Source organism: Oncorhynchus clarkii, chromosome 12 (assembly GCF_045791955.1).
Source record: "Oncorhynchus clarkii lewisi isolate Uvic-CL-2024 chromosome 12, UVic_Ocla_1.0, whole genome shotgun sequence".
Lineage (NCBI taxonomy): Eukaryota > Metazoa > Chordata > Actinopteri > Salmoniformes > Salmonidae > Oncorhynchus > Oncorhynchus clarkii.
Window position 1 is genome coordinate 84,130,832 of NC_092158.1, and position 22,880 is coordinate 84,153,711.

Genomic DNA, 22,880 nt, shown 5'->3' on the forward strand with positions numbered 1-22,880 from the left:
TAGATCTCTGCAGTTCATCCAGAGTGATCATGGGCCTCTTGGCTGCATCTCTGATCAGTCTTCTCCTTGTATGAGCCGAAAGTTTAGAGGGACGGCCAGGTCTTGGTAGATTTGCAGTGGTCTGATACTCCTTCCATTTCAATATTATCGCTTGCACAGTGCTCCTTGGGATGTTTAAAGCTTGGGAAATATTTTTGTATCCAAATCCGGCTTTAAACTTCTTCACAACAGTATCTCGGACCTGCCTGGTGTGTTCCTTGTTCTTCATGATGCTCTCTGCGCTTTTAACGGACCTCTGAGACTATCACAGTGCAGGTGCATTTATACGGAGACTTGATTACACACAGGTGGATTGTATTTATCATCATTAGTCATTTAGGTCAACATTGGATCATTCAGAGATCCTCACTGAACTTCTGGAGAGAGTTTGCTGCACTGAAAGTAAAGGGGCTGAATAATTTTGCACGCCCAATTTTTCAGTTTTTGATTTGTTAAAAAAGTTTGAAATATCCAATAAATGTCGTTCCACTTCATGATTGTGTCCCACTTGTTGTTGATTCTTCACAAAAAAATACAGTTTTATATCTTTATGTTTGAAGCCTGAAATGTGGCAAAAGGTCGCAAAGTTCAAGGGGGCCAAATACTTTCGCAAGGCACTGTATTTATTTACTTTTCTGCTCTTTTGCACACCAGTATCTCTACCTGTACATGACCATCTGATCATTTATCACTCCAGTGTTAATCTGCTAAATTGTACTTATTCGCCTACCTCCTCATGCCTTTTGCACATATGACTCTTTTTTTCTATTTTTTTTCTTTTTTTCTACTGTTTTATTGACTTGTTAATTGTTTACTCCATGTGTAACTCTGTGTTGTTGTCTGTTCACACTGCTATGCTTTATCTTGGCCAGGTCGCAGTTGTAAATGAGAACTTGTTCTCAACTAGCCTACCTGGTTAAATAAAGGTGAAATTAAAATAAAATAGTGGTTAGAGTGTTGGACAAGTAACTGAAAGGTTGCAAGTTGAAATCCCCGAGCTGACAAGGTACAAATCTGTCGTTCTGCCCCTGAACAAGGCAGTTAACCCACTGTTCCTAGGACGTCATTGAAAATAAGAATTTGTTCTTAACTGACTTGCCTAGTTAAATAAAGGTACAATTTTAAAAATGTGACAACGTTTGATTTGATTTGACAACACAGTTATTTTACACATGCAACAAGTTTGCCAACTAGGGACTAGCTAACTGGATTGGGATCAAAGCACCATTGTAACAGAGTGCATTTTGTTCTACCTGGAGCAGATTGTCAAACAAGCAATCTTCTGAAAAACACACATCCACATCCAGGGGTTAAATGGAGTGAGAGACATATGGGAACTGAATCTGTTACAAGTTAGAATCAAAAGCTGAGCATTTTTTGTAAAAGCCTGTCTGTCATCTATACTAGATAGATAATAAAATGCATTACAGGCAGTGTAGATTAATTATTCATGCCAGGAGGACTATTGGAATTCCTAGGACAGAGGGTTGAAAAACCTGCCTTACAGTAGGGGGCATCGAAGAGCTAGAGACGAGGAGAGGAATCCTATAGTGGAGGAGGCCATTATACAGTGCTGAAGTCCCACCCCTGCAGTCGTCAATTGTTACCACAGCCGCAAAGTAATAAACCCCGCCTGGTTCTACTATTGGTCTTCTTAAAATCTGATTTTAAACCTATCCTTAACCTCATTGCTAACCTTATTCCTAACCCCAAAACATAAATAAAAACCAAAAAGCACATTTTTGTTTTCCTTTTTTTTCTTCTCTCGACATAGCCAATTCTGACTTTGTGGCTGTGCTATCTAATGAAAACACCCCTGCTGAACAACATACATAATACCCATCAGATCATCCTTTCCTCTCATTTTCTTGTTAGCGTATCTCACAAGACTAGCGATTCAAATGCGATGTAACTTTACTTTCACAACCTTTGGATCAAGAAGTAACCTAGTGTTTTGATGTTCCATTCCACGTCTGGCTTGAATCAATCACCTCGTACAGCGAGTTAGCTAGCTAAAGCTCTGGTAAGATGCTTACCTTGACTGCTATATTCCTTCATTCTCAGCTAGCTAGTAGCTAATATTGTGTTAGCCAACAAGCTAATTAGCTAACAAGTTAGCTACCTAACTGGCAATCTGTTTAAAAAAAATAGGTGTGTCAAATTAAGTGCAATCTCTGATTCAAGTTGAGATGTTTATCATCTTATCTAATGCCATGTAACTTGATGGCAAGACAAGTAGGCAGAAGAAGTGTTTTAAGGGTGAGCTAGCTAGCTGGCAAGTTAGCTCCTGGGCGTTTTGGTACTCGTTTTTGAAAGCTATCTTCCAGTGTATTGTGATGTGACGCACAAGCGATGGGGTTTGGTAGTAATGCTTAACTAACCTGTCACAATCTGTTCACAGATGCACTCTGAATGTCTAGTTGCCATACAGTTGAAGTTATTGTCCCAACAACAGCAGTAGCTAGCAACAACGACCACCATCAAGAGATAGCTGTGGTTCACTGGTGAATCATCAGGTGGAAGAAGACTTGAGAGAGAGAGTCCTATGCTGGACCTTTGGCTACCTACCAAAGCAGCATCTGTTCAATTCCACAGACAGACAGAAGGATAAAAATGCCTCTTGGATTGGGTAGAAGGAAGAAAGCATCTCCACTAGTGGAGAACGAGGAAGCCGAGCCGATCCGAGCGGGTCTTAATGTCCCAGGAATGGACGGCCTGGATGGAGGTAGTGTGGGGCTCAGGGAGGGTACTACCCAGGAGGGTCTGCCACCCCCACCCACCAGCCTGAGACCTCGTCTGATCTTCCACACCCAGCTAGCACACGGTAGCCCCACGGGACGCATCGAGGGCTTCAGCAACGTGCGAGAGCTCTACACCAAGATCGGAGAGGCCTTTGGGATCGCACCACCAGAGGTGAACAATATGACGACTGACGTGTGTGTGTGTGTGAGAGAGAGAGAGATCTGCTTCAGTTTATCCCTTTACTGACTCACTTTCTAACTCTTCAGGTGATGTTCTGCACTCTGAACACTCACAAGGTGGACATGGACAAGTTACTGGGGGGTCAGATTGGGCTGGAGGACTTTATTTTCGCCCATATCAAAGGCCAGAGGAAGGAAGTGGAGGTGTTCAAGGGGGAGGACGCCCTGGGGTTGACCATCACTGATAATGGAGCTGGATACGCCTTCATCAAGGTGGGCATGGTTACTGGCTAGGAAATCAGTCGTCTGTGTCTGTCACCTCTGATAGGTCTGGCAGTGGAAGGAAATGCATCAGCATCACACACAGAGGACTAAAAATAGAACAAAATGGGAGCGTTTGAAACGCAGAGCCTCAATTGCAGCGACAGTGTGGAATGTACAGTAGACTGAATATAAGATGTTAGTTAGTTGCCTATGCACATTATAGAGTTGTTTATGTTGCCCACTGCCAAATTGGCTGATTGTGTGAAATGGTGGATTTTTACTTTGTCTCATCCTGTCCCTTCCAGAGAATAAGGGAGGGTAGCGTGGTCCATCAGATCCAGGTCATCAACGTGGGAGACATGATTGAGTCCATCAACGGCCACAGTCTCATTGGCTGTCGACACTACGAGGTGGCCAAGATGCTCAAGGAGCTGCCCAAGGGGAAGGACTTTGTTCTCAAGATGGTGGAGCCCTTGAAAGCCTTCGGTGGGTTTGTGTATGTGTGTGTATGAGAGATTGTGTGTGCTGACACAGTAATTATGAATCATATTATGGTGTGACAGATTATATTTAGGAATGAGTCAGCACTTATCAAACTTTGTAATGCCTTTTACTAATTGCTCTTATATTATCATTGACTAGCTAGATATAGAATTAGGAGGTTAGAAACCTGATGCTCCTTTGACATGTTATGTTGTCTCCCTTACCTGTAGACATGATCAGCCAGAGGTCAGGAGGGGCCCGGGCTGGCTCAGGAACCCAGCTGGGGACAGGGAAGGGCACCCTGCGTTTACGCTCCAAAGGCCCAGCCACGGTGGAGGAGCTGGTGAGTGTGTGTTGGCTCTTCTATTACCGTTAATAAGGTTAACATGGTTTCAGGTCATGACTATGTTTGTGGTATTTGTTTGTCAGCCCTCTGCATTTGAGGAGAAGGCCATAGAGAAAGTGGATGACCTCCTGGAGAGTTACATGGGCATCAGAGACAGTGAGCTGGGTAAGGGAGACGGTGTGTGTATACGTGTGAATGTGATTCACACATGCAGCTTCTGTTAGCAAAGTGGGGACTTGTGTGTTGTCACTTCAAATCAAATGTTATTTGTTACATGCTGTAAGCAACAGGTGTAGACTAACGATGAAATGCTTACTCACGGACCCTTCCCAACAATGCAGAGAGATAGAAATAATAGAAAAATAAAACATGTAATAATAAATACACAATGAGTAACGATAACTTGGCAATATACACAGGGTACCAGTACTGAGTCTGTGCAGGGTACGAGGTAGATGTGTACATTTGACTAGGAATAAAGTGACAAATAATAAATGTATGTGATGAGGCAAAGTTTGTGCAAAAAGGGTCAATGTAAATAGTCTTGGTAGCTATTTGGTTAACTATTTAACTTCCTATTACTTTGTTGTGCTGTGGTTGACCCCTCTCCCTCACTGTCAGCTGCTACAATGGTGGAGCTGGGGAAGGACAAAAAGAACCCAGATGAGTTTGCCGAGGCGTTGGACGAGACTCTTGGTGACTTCGCCTTCCCGGATGAATTTGTTTTTGACGTCTGGGGTGCCATCGGGGACGCCAAGGTCGGCCGGCTGTAACCGGAGGGAGCAGGGGAACAACCTGTGTGTGGTTTTGAATGCTGAGGCACCAACCTGCAACAAACAGAACTACTAGGAAACACCACACTACCATCATGTGATTTACTTATTGTTTTCTGTGTACTTATTATTTTTTACGTGGAGTTTACTACTCTTGTTGGGATACTTTTGGGGGAGACTCTTTGGGAGGATAGAGACAGTGTATGGGAGAGGATAGAGGACTCTGATCACTAGCTCTGATCACTCGATCAGGCTGAAAATACTCTCATCAGACTCAGACTATTGAATGCAATACGTGGAGGTTATTGTGTTCAAACTGCAAGTGCTTTTCAATTTTCTTCCAGGTCTTGTGGTTGTGGACACACCTCCTGACCTTGAACACGTCACATGTTAACGCCCAGGTCTTTGTTCCACTAGTCCTCTGAGGAACAATCCCGAGAACAACAAGTGGAGAAGTGAGGGACCACGGCTTACATGCACCTACCCTTTTGAAGTTTGAGTTCAAACAAACTGTGATTTTCCTCCCCACCCCCCCACACTTTGCACTGTCTTGCACTGCGCTGTAGAAAATATAAGAAAAGTGCATTGTACTTCACTGGAGCAGTCACTCACTACATAGCACTGGTGCATAGAACTGGACTACAGTATTTGTGTTCTGTGCGGTGTTGTTCAGAGAGAGGCGTATTGAGAGGCTCATGCCCAGAATGTCCTGGTCAAATCGCATGGTCAGAAAAAACATCTTATTAGCCCGTGCTATTATTGTTTGTCTCCTCGTTGTGAGTTCTTTTGGTTTTATGTGCTGTTGAGTGTCACTATTGAAGGAGTGTTTTGGCTGCTGAAGGTTCACAATGCGTAGACTGTCACTACAAAATTAGCTGCAGCTTTTTCTATGGTTCAAACTACAATCACTATCAGTTTTTCTGAAGTGAATAAGGTATAGAAACAAGCTGCACTTGTAGCACATCTCAGTCTGTTAACAAAGATAGTCTGGTTAATACTTAAATGGTCCCATTTGCCAGGGAAACTCCAGTATTAAGAAAAGCAGTGTTATATTACAGTATTACAAGAATACTCAAGAATTTGAAGTACATGTTAAACATTTTTTTTTTAAAAAGCTATTGACTTATTGGTAGACTGAGCCTTTAATTTTTTAAGAAATGTTTTTGCAGGATTTTTTTAAAGGAGTGGTGTTTTAAATGAAAAAGCGTTGTGTAACTGATGAGGAATTTCCTTTGTTTTAATTGAGTTGGTGGTAAAAATGAAAACTGATATCCATGCCAAAAGCATTGGCATTTCCAATAGACTGCATTTTTTAGGGACCAGACAGTCTCAACATGAAGGAGCCAAATAGTTATGCACATAAGTCATGGAGCGGTCAAGTAATGAAAGGAAAATGCACCATTATGCAATTCTGCAATGAAATGAAGGACCAAGTCCAACACTGTTACTTTAGGAAAGAACCTGGACACTACCGTAGGAACAGAATGATGTCATTATCAAACCAAACTACTTTCTGCAAAGTCATCTGGCTTTTAGTGACTTCTTTATAGATGAATAAAACAACATGCAATATGGGTCAAAGTTCCAAGATATAGAAAATAATTACTCAACATAGAAAATATTTCTTTTCATAACTTTTCTGGGTTTTATCTTTTCCATAGTCTATCTCTGAATGAACAACACATTTTTGTAGTAAATTGTTTGGTTGTTTTTCTGTCTATCAATGCTGTTGAAGTATATCTAGATGGTTACTGTCATAAAATAGTGATAATAGGCACTGTAATACTGAGGACATTGTTTTGGTATGGCTTTCTATTACAATGTCTGATTTATAATGGCAATAATAATGACGAAGATGATGAAATAAGATGTTTTGGTATGGCTTTCTATTACAATGTCTGATTTATAATGGCAATAATAATGAGGAAGATGATGAAATAAGATGTTTTCCATGTCTTTCCCTCAGTTGAATACACAAATGTTGCCTTGGACTCTTCAACAGGAAATATTTCCCTAGATGTAATTCATATTACTATATTATGTCAGATTGTTTAGCAGAAAAAAGTGCAAAATCATATTTTTTTAAAAGTATATTTTGTCATTTTCCTTAGTGGGACAAGAAAATGAACTAACGTCAGGTCGTAGTCAAGCTGATATTTTGCACAGGCTGGCTGAGTTGGTGTTCACCTGCGAATGGAAACATGTTCTTCTTAGAGAGACAAACACATCACCCCCTGGAGTGCTGTGTGTTTATAGGTGTGTAATCAGGTCCTGTTCTCACCTCAAAAAATACATGCATCTAATCACTCCCTTCAGCCCTCAATAGTAGGACAGTTTGGGAACACAATACACAATGGGAATTTGATATGGCGTATCAATGTTTGAGAGTCACATCTATGATTTAATTTTTTTCCTCATCAATCTGCTCACAATACCCCATAATGACAAAGCGAAAACAGGTTTTAGCAAATGTATTAAACATACAAAACAAATACCCTATTTACATAAGTATTCATACACTTGCTATGAGACCTGAAATTGAGGTCAGGTGCATCCTGTTTCCATTGATCATCTTTTAGAAGTTTCTACAACTTGATTGGAGTCCACCTGTGGTAAATTCAATTGATTGGACATGATTTGGAAAGGCACACACCTGTTGATATAATGTCCTACAGTTAACAGTGTATGTCAGAGCAAAAACCAAGCCATGAGGTTGAAGGAATTGTCTGTAGAATGCTGAGACAGGATTGTGTCGAGGCACAGATAGGGTACCAAAACATTTCTTCAGCATTGAAGGTGCACTGTAAGATACAGTGGCCTCCATCATTCTTAAGTTTGGAACCACCAAGAATCTTCCTAGAGCTGGCCACCCAACCAAACTGAGCAATCGGGGGAGAAGAGCCTTGGTCAGGGAGGTGACCAAGAACCTGATGGTCACTATGAATGAGCTCCAGTGTTCTTCTGTGGAGATGGGAGAACCTTTCAGAAGGACAACCATCTCTGAAGCACTCCACCAATCAGGTCTTCAGACAGAAGCCACTCCTCAGTAAAAGGCACATGACAGCCAGCTTGGAGTTTGCTAAAAGACACCTAATGGACTCTGACCATGAGAAACAATATTCTCTGGTCTGATGAAACCAAGATTGAACTCAACGTCAACAAAACGAAGGAAATGATCGTGGACTTCAGGAAACAGCAGAGGGAGCACCCCCCTATCCACATCGACGGGACAGTAGTGGAGAAGGTGTCAGTGTACGTATCACGGACAAACTGAAATGGTCCACCCACACAGACCGTGGTGAAGGAGGCTGAAGAAATGTGGCTTGTCACCTAAAACCCTCACTAACTTTTACAGATGCGCAATTAAGAGCATTCTGTCGGACTGTATCACAGCCTGGTACGGCAACTGCACCGCCCTAAACCACATGGCTCTCCAGAGGGTGGTGCGGTCTGCACAACACATCACCGGGGGCAAACTACCTGTCCTACAGGAAACCTACAGCACCTGATGTCACAGGAAGGCCAAAAAGATCATCAAGGACAACAACCAGCTGAGCCACTAGCTGTTTACCCCATTACCATCCAGAAGGCGAGGTCAGTACAGGTGCATCAAAGCTGGGACCGATAGAAGCTGTTTTTCAATCTTAAGGCCATCAGACTGTTAAACAGCCATCACTAACACAGAGAGGCTGCTGCCTACATACAGACTAAAATCATTAGCCACTTTAATAAATGGATCACTAGTCACTTTAAATAGCGCCACTTTAATAATGTTTACATATCTTATATTACTAATCTCATATGTGTATATACTGTATGTTATACCATCTGTTGCATCTTGCCTATGCAAGAGACTTGAATCCAACAAATTATTTTCTTAACTTGTTGACAAGTTAATAGGCTATTTACTTTATTGCAAAATGAATATTGAATTGTGTTTAGTTGTCAACAAATTCCAGTTTGTTTTCAAATAAAAAATGTATATGTTGGATTCACAAATCTAAGTTAAAGAATAGGAGGAAATCTAATCAAACTTTAAATGCATTTTGAATGAAGTTTGATTTGATACTATGTTTTAACTTAGGTTTTTGGTTGACATGGAGACTTAAATCCAATATCAATGATTATTTTGAAGATTGCATTTGAAATCAACCACAGCTTAAAATCCTTGGCCAATATTTATTGTCTATTTAAGCAATAACCCCTGAGGAGGTGTGGTGTATGACCACTATACCACGGCTAACGGTTGTTCTTATGCACGACGCAACGCAAAGTGCCTGGACACAGCCCTTAGCCGTGGTATATTGGCCATATATCACAAACCCCAGAGGAGCCTTAATTCTATTATAAACTGGTTACCAACATAATTAGAGCAGTAAAACTAAATGTTTTGTCAAACCCGTGGTATACAGGCTGATATACCACGGCTTTCAGTCAATCAGAATTCAGGGCTCAAACTACACAGTTTATCATTTTAGTTGAACCCTGGGTTGAATTGAAACAATAGCTGACTTAAATGCTATATATGTCTAAATAGTATCATTGATATATGACTTATAAAGTATGGTTACATTTAATTTGCTTTGTTAAACCTATCCTTTGGAATGACTTAGGTTGCAACAGTGCATATATTTAGTTATTAATAGGTCTCTTAATAATCATTCTCGTGATAGCACATTGGTAGTAGTCAGTGGCAAATAGAAAAGCCGAGTTTGGTTAAAACCCTGGATGGGAGACCAAATTAATAGCTGTAGATCAACTCGCCAGTAGGAGGTGCTGCCCAGCCTATTGTGTTTTTTGTTGATAGTGGATATAATGTTGAAGATTTAGCCTACTGTTCTGACTTGGTGATGCACATGTAGCATATAACCTGTTTTAGAGAAATGTATCATCGAATATTGTAAGAGCTTTCATTGTCTGTTTATTTTGCCCGCTTTATTTATCCTATGGTTCTGACTTGGTGTACAGGGAGAATACTGTAAAAATGGCCCATGTTCTGAATTCTGTCGCTTTACATTTCAAAAGTGCTGAACAAATAGTTATATGGACTATGTCCGTCCTAGCTCATCAATGTCTAAATTGAAATTATGGCTTGCCTCTTATCCGCTTGTCGTCCCCTTATGCAATAGTTTGTACATCTCAATTGTCAGTAGCAACCACATTTGTTTAAGCAAGTCAGCTATAACAGCTATGTTTTTTTAAAGGCAATAAATGAGGCTGATTTTATCTGTTTCACTGCCAGACAAAGCTCAGATGATAGCCAGGTGTAGCAGTGGTAAGGATTCACTCCATGGCGCTGAAAAGAAAGCTCTGCTGTTGGGACAGCTTTATGTAGGCCCTAACAGTGTATGGGCACTTTGTCACCGTTATAGTGCAATTAATGTATTGTTCAGTGTTGTGTAGTGGCTTTGCTGGCATGTACAGTGGGGCAAAAAAGTAGTTAGTCAGCCACCAATTGTGCAAGTTCTCCCACTTAAAAAGATGAGAGGCCTGTAATTTTCATCATAGGTACACTTCAACTATGACAGACAAAATTAGGGAAAAAAATCCAGAAAATCACATTGTTGGATTTTTAATGAATTTATTTGCAAATTATGGTGGAAAATAAGTATTTGGTCAATAACAAAAGTTTATCTCAATATTCTGTTATATACCCTTTGTTGGCAATGACAGAGGTCAAACGTTTTCTGTAAGTCTTCACAAGGTTTTCACACACTGGTATTTTGGCCCTCTAGAGCAGTGATGTTTTGGGGCTGTTGCTGGGCAACACAGACTTTCAACTCCCTCCAAAGATTTTCTATGGGGTTGAGATCTGGAGACTGGCTAGGCCACTCCAGGACCTTGAAATGCTTCTTACGAAGCCACTTCTTCGTTGCCCGGGCGGTGTGTTTGGGATCATTGTCATGCTGAAAGACTCAGCCATGTTTCATCTTCAATGCCCTTGCTGATGGAAGGAGATTTTCACTCAAAATCTCATGATACATGGCCCCATTCATTCTTTCCTTTACACGGATCAGTCGTCCTGGTCCCTTTGCAGAAAAACAGCCCCAAAGCATGATGTTTCCACCCCCATGCTTCACAGTAGGTATGGTGTTCTTTGGATGCAACTCAGCATTCTTTGTCCTCCAAACACGACGAGTTGCGTTTTCACCAAAAAGTTATATTTTGGTTTCATCTGACCATATGACATTCTCCCAACCTTCTTCTGGATCATCCAAATGCTCTCTAGCAAACTTCAGACGGGCCTGGACATGTACTGGCTTAAGCAGGCGGACACGTCTAGCACTGCAGGATTTGAGTCCCTGGCGGCGTAGTGTGTTACTGATGGTAGGCTTTGTTACTTTGGTCCCAGCTCTCTGCAGGTCATTCACTAGGTCCCCCCGTGTGGTTCTGGGATTTTTGCTCACCGTTCTTGTGATCATTTTGACCCCACGGGGTGAGATCTTGCGTGGAGCCCCAGATCGAGGGAGATTATCAGTGGTCTTGTATGTCTTCCATTTCCTAATAATTGCTCCCACAGTTGATTTCTTCAAACCAAGCTGCTTACCTATTGCAGATTCGGTCTTCCCAGCCTGGTGCAGGTCTACAATTTTGTTTCTGGTGTCCTTTGACAGCTCTTTGGTCTTGGCCATAGTGGAGTTTGGAGTGAGACTGAGGTTGTGGACAGGTGTCTTTTATACTGATAACAAGTTCAAACAGGTGCCATTAATACAGGTAACAAGTGGAGGACAGAGGAGCCTCTTGAAGAAGTTATAGGTCTGTGAGAGCCAGAAATCTTGCTTGTTTGTAGGTGACCAAATACTTATTTTCCACCATATTTTGCAAATAAATGTATTAAAAATACTACAATTTGATTTTCTTTATTTTTTTTTCTCATTTTGTCTGTCATAGTTGAAGTGTACCTATGATGAAAATTACAGGCCTCTCTCACCTTTTTAAGTGGGAGAACTTGCACAATTGGTGGCTGACTAAATACTTTTTTGCCCCACTGCATCTACAATTTTTGTTTTGTTTGCCCCACCAAGATGTACATTCTAAAATCGCCACTGGCACAGAGACATGTTTTTTTTGTCCTACCAGATCCGCAAGGTTATAGCAAGTGTATCCCTCTGTCCTACGACTGATGATGCATGTCCGGTTCAGGTTATTTAATTGCAATTTGCTCTCTGTTCAGTACCTCAACGCCCCAGGAAGGTCCATTTACTCTGTGCTGGGAAAATCGTGATGAAATCTTGCTTTCTCATTGCTGAAGTCCCCCCAGCAATAGCAAACAATGTAATAGCTGGCAATGCAATCCAAGCCCTGGGCGGCAGGCAAATAGCCCAGAGATAATTCGTAAAAATCCAAAGAACTTCACAGATCTTAATTGTAAAGGGTTTAAACACTGTTTCCCATGCTTGTTCAATGAACCATAAACAATGAATGAACATGCACCTCTGGAACGGTCGTTCAGACACTAACAACTTACAGACGGTAGGCAATTAAGGTCGCAGTTTTTAAAACTTAGGACACTAAAGAGGCCTTTCTACTGACTCTGGGAAAAACACCAAAAGAAAGATGCCCAAGGTCCCTGCTCATCTGTGTGAACATGCCTTAGGCATGCTGCAAGGAGGCATGAGGAGTGCAGATTTGGCCAGGGCAATAAATTGCAATGTCTGTACTGTGAGACGCCTAAGACAGCGCTACAGGGAGACAGGACAGACAGCTGATCGTCCTCACAGTGGCAGACCACGTGTAACAACACCTGCACAGGACCGGTACATCCAAACATCACACCTGCAGGACAGGTACAGGATGGGAACAACTGCCCGAGTTGCACAATCCCTCCATCAGTGCTCAGACTGTCCGCAATAGGCTAAGAGAGGCTGGACTGAGGGCTTGTAGGCCTGTTGTAAGGCAGGTCCTCACCACACATCACCGGGAACAACGTCGCCTATGGGCACATACCCACTGTCGCTTGACCAGACAGGACTGGCAAAAAGTGCTCTTCACTGACGAGTCGCGGTTTGTCTCACCAGGGGTGATGGTCGGATTCCCGTTTATCGTCAAAGGAATGAGCGTTACACCGAGGCCTGTACTCTGGCGCGGGATCGATTTGGAGGTGGAGGGTCCGTCATGGTTTGAGGCGTCAGACTGAGCTTGTTGTCATTGCAGGCAATCAATGCTGTGTTTTACAGGGAAGACATCCTCCTCCCTCATATGGTACCCTTCCTGCAGGCTCATGCTGATATGACCCTCCAGCATGGCATTGACACCAGCCATATTGCTTGTTCTGTGTGTGATTTCCTGCAAGACAGGAATGTCTGTGTTCTGCCATGGCCAGCGACGAGCCCGGATCTCAATCCCGTTGAGCATGTCTGGGACCTGTTGGATCGGAGGGTGAAGCCCCCCCCCCCATAAATGTTTGGGAACTTGCAGGTGCCTTGGTAGAAGTGGGGTAACATCTCACAGCAAGAACAGGCAATTCTGGTGCAGTCCATGAGGAGGAGATGCACTGCAGTACTTAATGCAGCTGGTGGCCACATTAGATACTGACTGTTACTTTCGATTTTGACCCCCCCTTTGTTCAGGGACATATTATTCAATTTCTGTTAGTCACATGTCTGGGGAACAGGTTCAGTTTATGTCTCAGTTGTTGAATCTTGTTATGTTCATACAAATATTTACACACATTAAGTTTGCTGTAAATAAACATAGTTGAGAGTGAGAGAACGTTTCTTTTTTTACTGAGTTTATATATTTACAGTACCAGTCAAAAGTTTGGACATACCTACTTCAAGGGTTTTCTTTATTTTCACTATTTTCTACATTGTAGAATAATAGTGAAGACATCAAAATAAAACGTATAGAATCATGTAGTAACCAAAAAAGTGTCAAACAAATCCAAAATATATTTGAGATTCTTCAAAGTAGTCACCCTTTGCCTTAGTATTGTCTCAACCAGCTTCACGAGGAATGCTTTTCCAATAGTCTTGAACGAGTTCCCACATATGCTGAGCACTTGTTGGCTGCTTTTCCTTCACTCTGCGGTCCAATTCATCCCAAACCATCTCAATTGGGTTGAAGTCAGGTGATTGTGGAGGCCAGGTCATCTGATGCAGCACTCCATCACTCTCCTTGGTCAAATAGCCCTTACACAGCTTGGAGGTGTGTTTTGGGGTCATTATCCTGTTGAAAAACAAATGATAATCCCACTAAGTGCAAACCAGATGGGATGGAGTGTTGCTGCAGAATGCTGTGGTAGCCATGCTGGTTAAGTGTGCCTTGAATTCTAAATAAATCAGTGTCAACAGCAAAGCACCATCACACCTCCTCCATGGTGGGAACCACACATGCGGCGATCACCCGGTCACGTACTCTGCGTTTCACAAAGACACAGAGAAAAACCACAAAGACACAACCAAAAATCTCAAATTTGGACTCACAGATTTCCAGTGGTGTAATGACCATTGCTTATGTTTCTTGGCCCAAGCAAGTCTCTTCTTATTAGTGTCCTTTTTAATAGTGGTTTCTTTGCAGCAATTCAACCATTCATACAGCTATTACTAGCTTGCTCAACCTCTCTTTCGCATCGTCTGAGATCCCCAAAGATTGGAAAGCTGCCGCGGTCATCCCCCTCTTCAAAGGGGAAGACACTCTAGACCCAAACTGCTACAGATCTATATCTATCCTACCCTCCCTTTCTAAGGTCTTCGAAAGCCAAGTTAACAAACAGATCACCGACCATGTCGAATCCCACCGTACCTTCTCCGCTATGCAATCTAGTTTCCGAGCTGGTCATTGGTGCTCCTCAGCCACGCTCAAGGTCCTAAACGATATCATAACCGCCATCAATTACTGCCTCGCCTGGTTCACCAACTACTTCTCTGACAGAGTTCAGTGTGTCAAATCAGAGGGCCTGTTGTCCGGACCTCTGGCAGTCTCCATAGGGGTGCCACAGGGTTCAACCCTCGGGCCGACTCTTTTCTCTGTATACATTAATGATGTCGCTCTTGCGGCTGGTAATTCTCTGATCCACCTCTACGCAGACGACACCATTCTGTATACTTCTGGCCCTTCTTTGGACACTGTTAACTAACCTCCAGGTGAGCTTCAATGCCATACAACTCTCCTTCTGTGGCCCCCAACTGCTCTTAAATGCAAGCAAAACTAAATGCATGCTCTTCAACCCATCGCTGCCCAAACCTACTCACCCGTCCAGCATCGCTACTCTGGACGGTTCTGACTTATAATATGTGGACAACTACAAATACCTAGGGGTCTGGTTAGACTGTAAACTCTCCTTCCAGACTCTCATCAAACATCTCCAATCCAAAGTTAAATCTAGAATTGGCTTCCTATTTCGCAAAAAAGTATCCTTCACTCATGCTGCCAAACATACCCTAGTAAAACTGACTATCCTACCGATCCTTGACGTCATTTACAAAATAGCCTCCAATACTCAGACTGCATCCAATTTGCTATCACAGTGCGATCCGTTTTGTCACCAAGGCCCCATATACTACCCACCACTGTGACCTGTATGCTCTCTTTGGCTGGCCCTCACTTCATATCCGTTGCCAAACCCACTGGCTCCAGGTCATCTAAGTCTTTTCTAGGTAAAGCCCCACCTTATCTCAGCTCACTGGTCACCATAGCAGCACCCACCCGCAGCACGTGCTCCAGCAGGTATATTTCACTGGTCACCCCCAAAGCCAATTCCTCCTTCGGCCACCTTTCTTTCCAGTTCTCTGCTGCCAATGACTGGAACAAACTGCAAAAATCACTGAAGCTGGAGACTCATATCTCCCTCACTAGCTTTAAGCACCAGCTGTCAGAGCAGCTCACAGATCACTGCACCTGTACATAGCCAATCTGTAAATAACCCATCCAACTACTTCATCACCATATTGTTATTTATTTTGCTCCTTTGCACCCCAGTACCGCTACTTGCTCACTCATCTTCTGCACATCTATCACCCAAGTGTTTAATTTGCCATACTGTAATAATTTCGCCACTCTAGCCTATTTTATTGCCTCACCCCCCCTTATCCTACCTCATTTGCACACACTGTATATAGACTTTCTCTATTGTATTATTGACTGTGTTTGTTTATTCCATGTCTAACTCTGTTTGTGTCGCAGTTGTAAATGAGAACTTGTTCTCAACTAGCCTACCTGGTTAAATAAAGGTGTTCTCAACTAGCCTACCTGGTTAAATAAAGGTGTTCTCAACTAGCCTACCTGGTTAAATAAAGGTGAAATAAAAAACAGTTGATGTTGAGATGTAACTGTTACTCTGAAGCATTTATTTGGGCTGCAATCTGAGGTGCAGTTAACTCTGGGTCTTCCTTTCCTGTGGCGGACCTCATGAGATCTAGTTTCGTCACAGCGCTTTATGGTTTTTGTGACTGCACTTTAAAAAACTTTAAAAGATCTTGAACTATTCAGGACTGACTGACCTTCATGTCTTAAAGTAATGATGGTCTGTCATTTCTCTTAGCTTTTTTGAGCTGTTCTTGTCATAATATGGACTTGGTCTTTTACCAAATCTTCTGTATACCACCCCTACCTAGTCACAACACAACTGATTGGCTCAAATGCATTAAGAAGGAAAGAAATTCCACAAAGACACACCTGTTAATTGAAATGCATTCCATTCCATACTACCTCATGAAGCTGGTAGAGAGAATGCCAAGAGCTTGCAAAGCTGTCATCAAGGCAAAGGGTGGCTACTTTGAAGTCCCAAATATAAAACATATTTTGATGTAACACTTTTTTTTGGTTACTTCATGATTCCATATGTGTTATTTCATACAGCTGAAGTTGGAAGTTTACATACACCTTAGCCAAATACATTTAAACTCAGTTTTTCACAATTCCTGACATTTAATCCTAGTAAAAATTGTCTTAGGTCAGTCGGGATCACCACTTTACCTTAAGAATGTGAAATGTCAGAATAATAGAAGAGTGATTTATTTAAGCTTTTATTTCTTTCATCACATTCCCAGTGGGTCAGAAGTTTACATATACTCAATTAGTTTTTGGTGGCATTGCCTTTAAATTGTTTAACTAGGGTCAAACGTTTCGATTAGCCTTCCGCGAACTTCCCATAAGTTGGGTGAATTTTGTCCCATTCCTTCTGACAGAGCTGGTGTAACTGAGTCAGGTTTGTAGGCCTCCTTGCTCGCACATGCTTTTTCAGTTCTGCCCACACATTTTCTATGGGATTTAGGTCAGGGCTTTGTGATGGCCATTCTAATACCTTGACTTTGTTGTCCTTAAGCCATTTTGCCACAGCTTTGGAAATATGCTTGTCCATTTGGAAGACCCATTTGCGACCAAGCTTTAACTTCCTGGCTGAAGTCTTGAGATGTTGCTTCAATATATCCACATAATTTTCCTACCTCATGATGCAACTATTTTGTGAAGTGCACCAGTCCTCCTGCAGCAAAGCACCCCCACAAGATGATGCTGCCACCCCCGTGCTTCATGGTTGGGATGGTGTTCTTCGGCTTGCAAGCCTCCCCCTTTTTCCTCCAAACATAACGATGGTCATTATGGCCAAACAGTTCTATTTTTGTTTCATCAGACCAGAGGACATTTCTCCAAAAAGTATGATCTTTGTCCCCATGTGCAGTAGTCTGGCTTTTTTGTGGCGGCTTCCTTGCTGAGCGGCCTTTCAGGTTATGTCGATATAGGACTCGTTTTACTTTGGATATAGATACTTTGTACTTGTTTCCACCAGCATCTTCACAAGGTCCTTTGCTGTTGTTCTGGGATTGATTTGCACTTTTTGCACCAAAGTACGAAACAGAACACGTCTCTTTCCTGAGCGGTATGACGGCTGCGTGGTCCCATGGTGTTTATACTTGCGTACTATTGTTTGTACAGATGAACATGGTACTTTCAAGCATTTGGAAATTTCTCCCAAGGATTAACTGGACTTGTGCAGGTCTACAATTTGTTTTCTGAGGTCTTGGCTGATTTAGATTTTTCCCATGATGTCAAGCAAAGAGGCAATGAGTTTGAAGGTAGGCCTTGAAATATATCCACAGGTACACCTCCAATAGGCTAATTGACATCATTTGAGTCAATCAGAAGCTTCTGAAGCCATGAAATAATTTTCTGGAATTTTCCAAGCTGTTTAAAGACACAGTCAACTTAGTGTATGTAAACTTCTGACGCACAGGAATTGTGATACAGTGAAATAATCTGTCTATAAACATTTGTTGGAAAAATTACTTGTGTCATGCACAAAAGTAGATGTCTTAACCGACTTGCCAAAACTATAGTTTGTTAACAAGAAATTTGTGGAGTGGTTGAAAAACTAGTTTTAATGACTCCAACCTAAGTGTACGTAAACTTCCGACTTCAACTGTAATTTTGATGTCTTCACTATTATTCTGCTCACTATTACTGCTGCTCCCGAGTGGCGCAGCGCTCAAAGTCACTGCATCTCAGTGCAAGAGGGCATCACTATAGTCCCTAGTTTCAATCCAGGCTGTATTTCATCCGGCTGTGATTGGGAGTCCCGTAAGGTGGCACACAATTGACCCAGCGTATTCTGGGTTTGGCTGGGGTAGGTCGTCATTGTAAATAAGAATTTGTTCCTAACTAACTTTCCCAGTTAAATAAAGGTTGTAGAAAATAGTAAAATAAATAAAAACCCTAGAATGAGTAGGTGTGTCCAAACTTTTGACGTGTGTGTGTGTGTGTGTGTGTGTGTGTGTAGATTTTTGTTGTTGAACTATGACAAGTGGGGCACCACCCCTAACACCCTAATGGATTGGCAGCCACTGCATCGGACTTCATTTCAAAGGTACAAATTCAACATATTTTATACAACGCACTGGGCACACACTGGTTGACTCAACGTTGTTGAGATTTGTCTGTTAAACATTTGTTACAATGATGACACAATCCCGTGGTTGAAATTTCACCCTCAAAACAACAGTTTACTTTGATGACTTTTTTCAAATCCAATGTATTTTCCATGTAGATTCCACGTCACAATACACTGACAAATTACGTGGGAACAAAGTTGATTCAACCAGTTTGTGGCCAGTCGGAGGCCTCCTAACCCTACTCCCACCGCAGCACCTGTTGCTCCAGGCTCTACCCACACATGACACTCGTTTCTCAGAAACAGGCAGACTGACTCTGACTGGGAGGTCAGTTGGGCTAGGCATAATAACTAATGACTAGTTTCTTAGAATCCTGTTGTGGGCAGGTACAGTAGGTAGGAGGCCAGGGGACGTGATTTGGCTTTTAAAGACATTTTTCTCTTGGGGGGCGGAGCAGGACCTGTTCTACAAGTCCAGGTCACCCATAGGATGTGATCTCATGTCCCTCATTTACTATGTTGTGTGTCCTTAGCTGTCAGTCCAGTGTCTGTTCCTGGATGTGAGAGAGCTGGCAGAGAGCTTTCCTCAGGAAAGAGTAGATGCTACAGCACTGCTGAAAGATATTTCCTCCACTGAAAAGGGAATACACCACAGTAGTCTCTAACTACAGTGCAGGAGCCAGCCATGGCGCTGCGCCCACGGGCTTCCTCCCAGCCTGGGAAACCTTCGTTCTTACAGAGCCCCAAGGTGGTCATGGCTCTGCGGCCCAGGGCCGTGTCCTCTCACTCGGGCTCCATGCTGGAGGATGAGCTAACCTGCTCTGTGTGCTGCGAGATCTTCAGGGACCCTGTGGTGCTCAAGTGCACCCACAGCTTCTGCCGGGCCTGCCTGCAGCAGTTCTGGAACCAGAAGAAGGCGAGGCGCGAGTGTCCCGTGTGCCGCAGAAAGTGTTCCCTGACAGAGCCCACAGTGAGCCTGGCTCTGAAGAACGTGGCCGATACCTTCTTCAGGGAGCAGAGGAGCCAGGGCGAGGCGGGCGGGGGGCCAGACAGAGGGGGCGTCCCAGTGAAGTCTGAGGTGAAGTGCCACACACACGGGGAGGTGCTGAAGCTGTTCTGCCAGGACGATGCCGAGGTGCTCTGCTGTGTGTGTCACACGTCTAAGAGGCACCAGGGCCACTGTGTAATCCCACTGGAGGAGGGGGCCCAGGAGCTCAAGGTTAGAATGGCTTGTCTCGTATCATTCAGTTTTGGATGGCTGTGTAACCCTCTTTTATGGTGTTGCAAATATTGTCTTCTGTCAATCTTTTAATTTCAGTTTTTATTCAGATATACTACTTTATATTGACCATACTACCTTGAAAATGTATTCTTAATACAGCTTGTTTTAGCACCAGTATAACACTTGAAGCAGTACAGTCAGCAATCAAACACAACTATTGTGAAACATTATTATTGATGTGCCAGATTTCACAGCAGTAACATTTCGAAAGGGAGCCAGAGCCATTGATACTGTATCTGCTAGTTGGATAAAAAACTAAAGAAAACTACACATTGTAAGGTGATACGTGAATGCTTCCTTACACGGTTACACCGTATGCTAGAGCAAAGCACTGGCAGCAATTTTTCACCTAACCCTTACCTGGTGATACTTTTTAATTCTCAATTCAGAATAAACTTTTCTATTGTAAACGTCTGTGTGCAGTTGCAGACGGTACTCCAAAAACCATAGAATATGGTGTCACCAAAAAATATCACCAAAATATCCTGATTACGGTTAAACAGCAGCCTATGCACGACCTCAGATGAGCTTAAGCTCTGCCGTTGACGTTCGTGTTTACATGGCTAGATTTGCTTGAGCTAAACTTCCAGACGCTCTTACACACTTTACAGTTGTATCTCTAAAAACGTTCTCCCCCTCCCCCTCTCTCTCCCCCTCTGCTCTCTCCTTCAGGAAGAAATGAAGAAAGAATTGATCCCTCTGAAGAAGAGCCTCCGTGGCCTCTATGAAGCCAAGCAGGAGTGTGATGACACAACTGTGCACATCAAGGTATCAACAGACAGGGCGTCTGAAACCGTGGGACATCAGCAGATCCCAACACAACACTGACTGATGTTTAGCTGACACACTGTTAGTCTGTAAACAGTTGGAGGAATGCCTTTGAAAAAACAAACCCTTGAAAATATGGTCTTATAACTTGTGTACAGTATATCCTCATGTGGACAAAGCAGTCAATATGCTTTGTGCCTTGTATTTGAGCAAGCAGTACAAGTGCCTGGTGTTTGACCAAGCAATTTCCCCTTGAGAGATAATAAAGTTATTTTAAATTGATTGAGTTTATCACAGAAATCAGACATGTCTATGTTGTAAGAGACTTTGTTGTCAATGGCTTGCCTACCAAAACAATGTTTTGACAAATGTCTGCAATTGTGTGCCTCTGTTCTAGAGTTATAGATAAGATTGTATCTCTCCTATGACCCGTTTCTCCTGTTTGTCCAGAGCCAGACCCAGCAGACAGAGAATCACATCAGAGAGGAGTTTGAGCAGCTCAGGCATTTCCTTCAGAATGAGGAGGAAGCCAGGATAGCTATTCTACAGGAGGAAGATGAGCAGAAGAGACATCTGGTGAGGAAGAAGGCAGAGGGCATCACGGCAGACATCCTCACCCTCTCTCATGCCATCATCGCTATTGATAATGACATAGCTTCCAGTGATGCTCTTTTCCTCCAGGTAAGAAGAATAGGACCTTTTATAAACCAGCAGTATTAACAGTACAAACAATTACAAAACATGTGTCTTGTTCCATTTTCAGAACTACAGAAACACAAAGAAGAGGTAAGTGTTTTGACTTGAGTACCTAATACCCTTATAATGTAATGTACCAAACTCCAACTAGAACTAAGTGGCTGTTATATTGTTGTAGAGCTGTGATACCTCAGAAGGGTCCAGAGGAGATCTCAGGTGCTATGATCAACGTGGCGAAGCATGTCAGCTCCCTCAAGTACAAGGTCTGGGAGAAGATGGTGGGGCTGGTGGAGTACAGTATGTATAGCAAGACTACAGTAGTCTGTTTATGCTCCAGTCTTTGGCTTGTTGGGTGTCTAGCTAGTTATAACTGCATTAACTAATGTTCTAGTGAACTTCTACTAACTCGTATAGATGTACGCTAATTAATTTATTACTAGATCCACAACTTGTAAATATTTTCTAAAACTGTTTCCATCACTAAAGCCCTTTTTTCCATCTCCCAGCTCCTGTGACTCTGGATCCTAACACGGCCTACTCCTGGCTCTCTCTGAACAAGGACCTGACCAGTGTGACCAACAGTGGTCATGTGCAGGTGCTCCCAGACAACCCAGAGCGTTTTGACCACTTCGTGTTCGTCCTGGGCTCTGAGGGCTTCACCACCGGCTGCCACGCCTGGGAGGTAGAGGTGGGGGACAAGGACGACTGGATGCTGGGTGTGGTCAAGGAGTCCATTAACAGGAAGGGCCGGATCTCAGGCTGCCCTGAGGGTGGCTTGTGGATGATCTCCCACTGCGAGGGTGAGTATATGGCCGTGACCCGGCCACGCACCCCTCTCAAATTGACAGGGGAGCTGAAGAGGGTCAGGGTACAGCTGGACTACGAGTCTGGGGAGGTGACCTTCTCCAACCCTGTTAATATGACGTCCATCTACACCTTCAATGATTTCTTCACTGAGAGGATGTTCCCCTTCTTCTGCCCCGGAGCCAACATCAACGGCAACAACCCCGGCCCGCTGAAGATCTGCCCGGTCAAAGTGGCTGTGTGGAACAGCGCCACCTGGTGATGAGGAGGGGTTCTGACGGCACCATTCAAAGAGTGGTAGCTGTACATCCAAGGCACATATCCAGCCTCAAGACACATAGGTAATGGCGTAGTGAAATGTTTGGCACGGTGTGTGTGGAAAACATTTTGTAAGATCTTTTAGAGATTTTTTTGATTGCCTTTTGACTTTATCGATAGAAGAAATGAGATCCTGATTATTACTGAAAGATGCATGGCTTTTTGCCATGTTGTGGAATGTGTAGTAAAAAGCACGTGTGAGATGAATGAAGATATTCAATACCACACAATGAATATTACAATTCCTGTATATAAAAGCCCCAAAAGGTTGTTTTTTTTCTTCTCAATTGAATAAACTTTGGGGGGGATACCACTTGATTTTACTCATGTTTATTTGATGCGTATTTATAGAACGATTATA

General features: G+C 42.9%; 2 protein-coding genes across 3 annotated transcripts; both read left to right on the forward strand.

Moving 5' to 3' along the window:
• Nucleotides 1-1,822: 1,822 nt before the first annotated feature.
• LOC139421536 (PDZ domain-containing protein GIPC1-like) lies at nt 1,823-6,690 on the forward strand. 2 transcript variants are annotated; one of them, XM_071172521.1, is made up of 7 exons: nt 1,823-2,062; nt 2,441-2,952; nt 3,048-3,233; nt 3,530-3,710; nt 3,938-4,050; nt 4,137-4,218; nt 4,675-6,690. In XM_071172521.1, exons 2-7 carry the CDS (start codon nt 2,653-2,655, stop codon nt 4,824-4,826), a joined length of 1,014 nt encoding a protein of 337 aa, XP_071028622.1. In that variant the 5' UTR covers nt 1,823-2,062; nt 2,441-2,652; the 3' UTR covers nt 4,827-6,690. The 2 variants fall into 2 exon arrangements, with proteins under 2 accessions (XP_071028622.1, XP_071028623.1); XM_071172522.1 differs by having other exon boundaries at nt 1,888-2,062; nt 3,078-3,233.
• A 12,536-nt stretch (nt 6,691-19,226) lies between these two features.
• Nucleotides 19,227-22,656, forward strand: LOC139422323 (E3 ubiquitin-protein ligase TRIM35-like). The gene is made up of 6 exons (XM_071173519.1): nt 19,227-19,870; nt 20,606-20,701; nt 21,152-21,382; nt 21,465-21,487; nt 21,576-21,694; nt 21,904-22,656. The coding sequence occupies exons 1-6, from the start codon at nt 19,337-19,339 to the stop codon at nt 22,461-22,463; spliced, it is 1,563 nt and encodes a 520-aa protein (XP_071029620.1). The 5' UTR covers nt 19,227-19,336; the 3' UTR covers nt 22,464-22,656.
• Nucleotides 22,657-22,880: the final 224 nt, after the last annotated feature.

What these genes read in the sequence shown, in the direction of transcription:
- LOC139421536 (XM_071172521.1), top strand. Translation starts at nt 2,653, where the DNA reads ATGCCTCTTGGATTGGGTAGAAGGAAGAAAGCATCTCCACTAGTGGAG. An exon ending in CTGGATACGCCTTCATCAAG is followed by an intron (nt 3,234 to 3,529) that starts GTGGGCATGGTT and finishes TGTCCCTTCCAG; the next exon opens with AGAATAAGGGAGGGTAGCGT. An exon ending in GGAGCCCTTGAAAGCCTTCG is followed by an intron (nt 3,711 to 3,937) that starts GTGGGTTTGTGT and finishes CCTTACCTGTAG; the next exon opens with ACATGATCAGCCAGAGGTCA.
- LOC139422323 (XM_071173519.1), top strand. Translation starts at nt 19,337, where the DNA reads ATGGCGCTGCGCCCACGGGCTTCCTCCCAGCCTGGGAAACCTTCGTTC. An exon ending in ACACAACTGTGCACATCAAG is followed by an intron (nt 20,702 to 21,151) that starts GTATCAACAGAC and finishes CTGTTTGTCCAG; the next exon opens with AGCCAGACCCAGCAGACAGA. An exon ending in TACAGAAACACAAAGAAGAG is followed by an intron (nt 21,488 to 21,575) that starts GTAAGTGTTTTG and finishes ATATTGTTGTAG; the next exon opens with AGCTGTGATACCTCAGAAGG.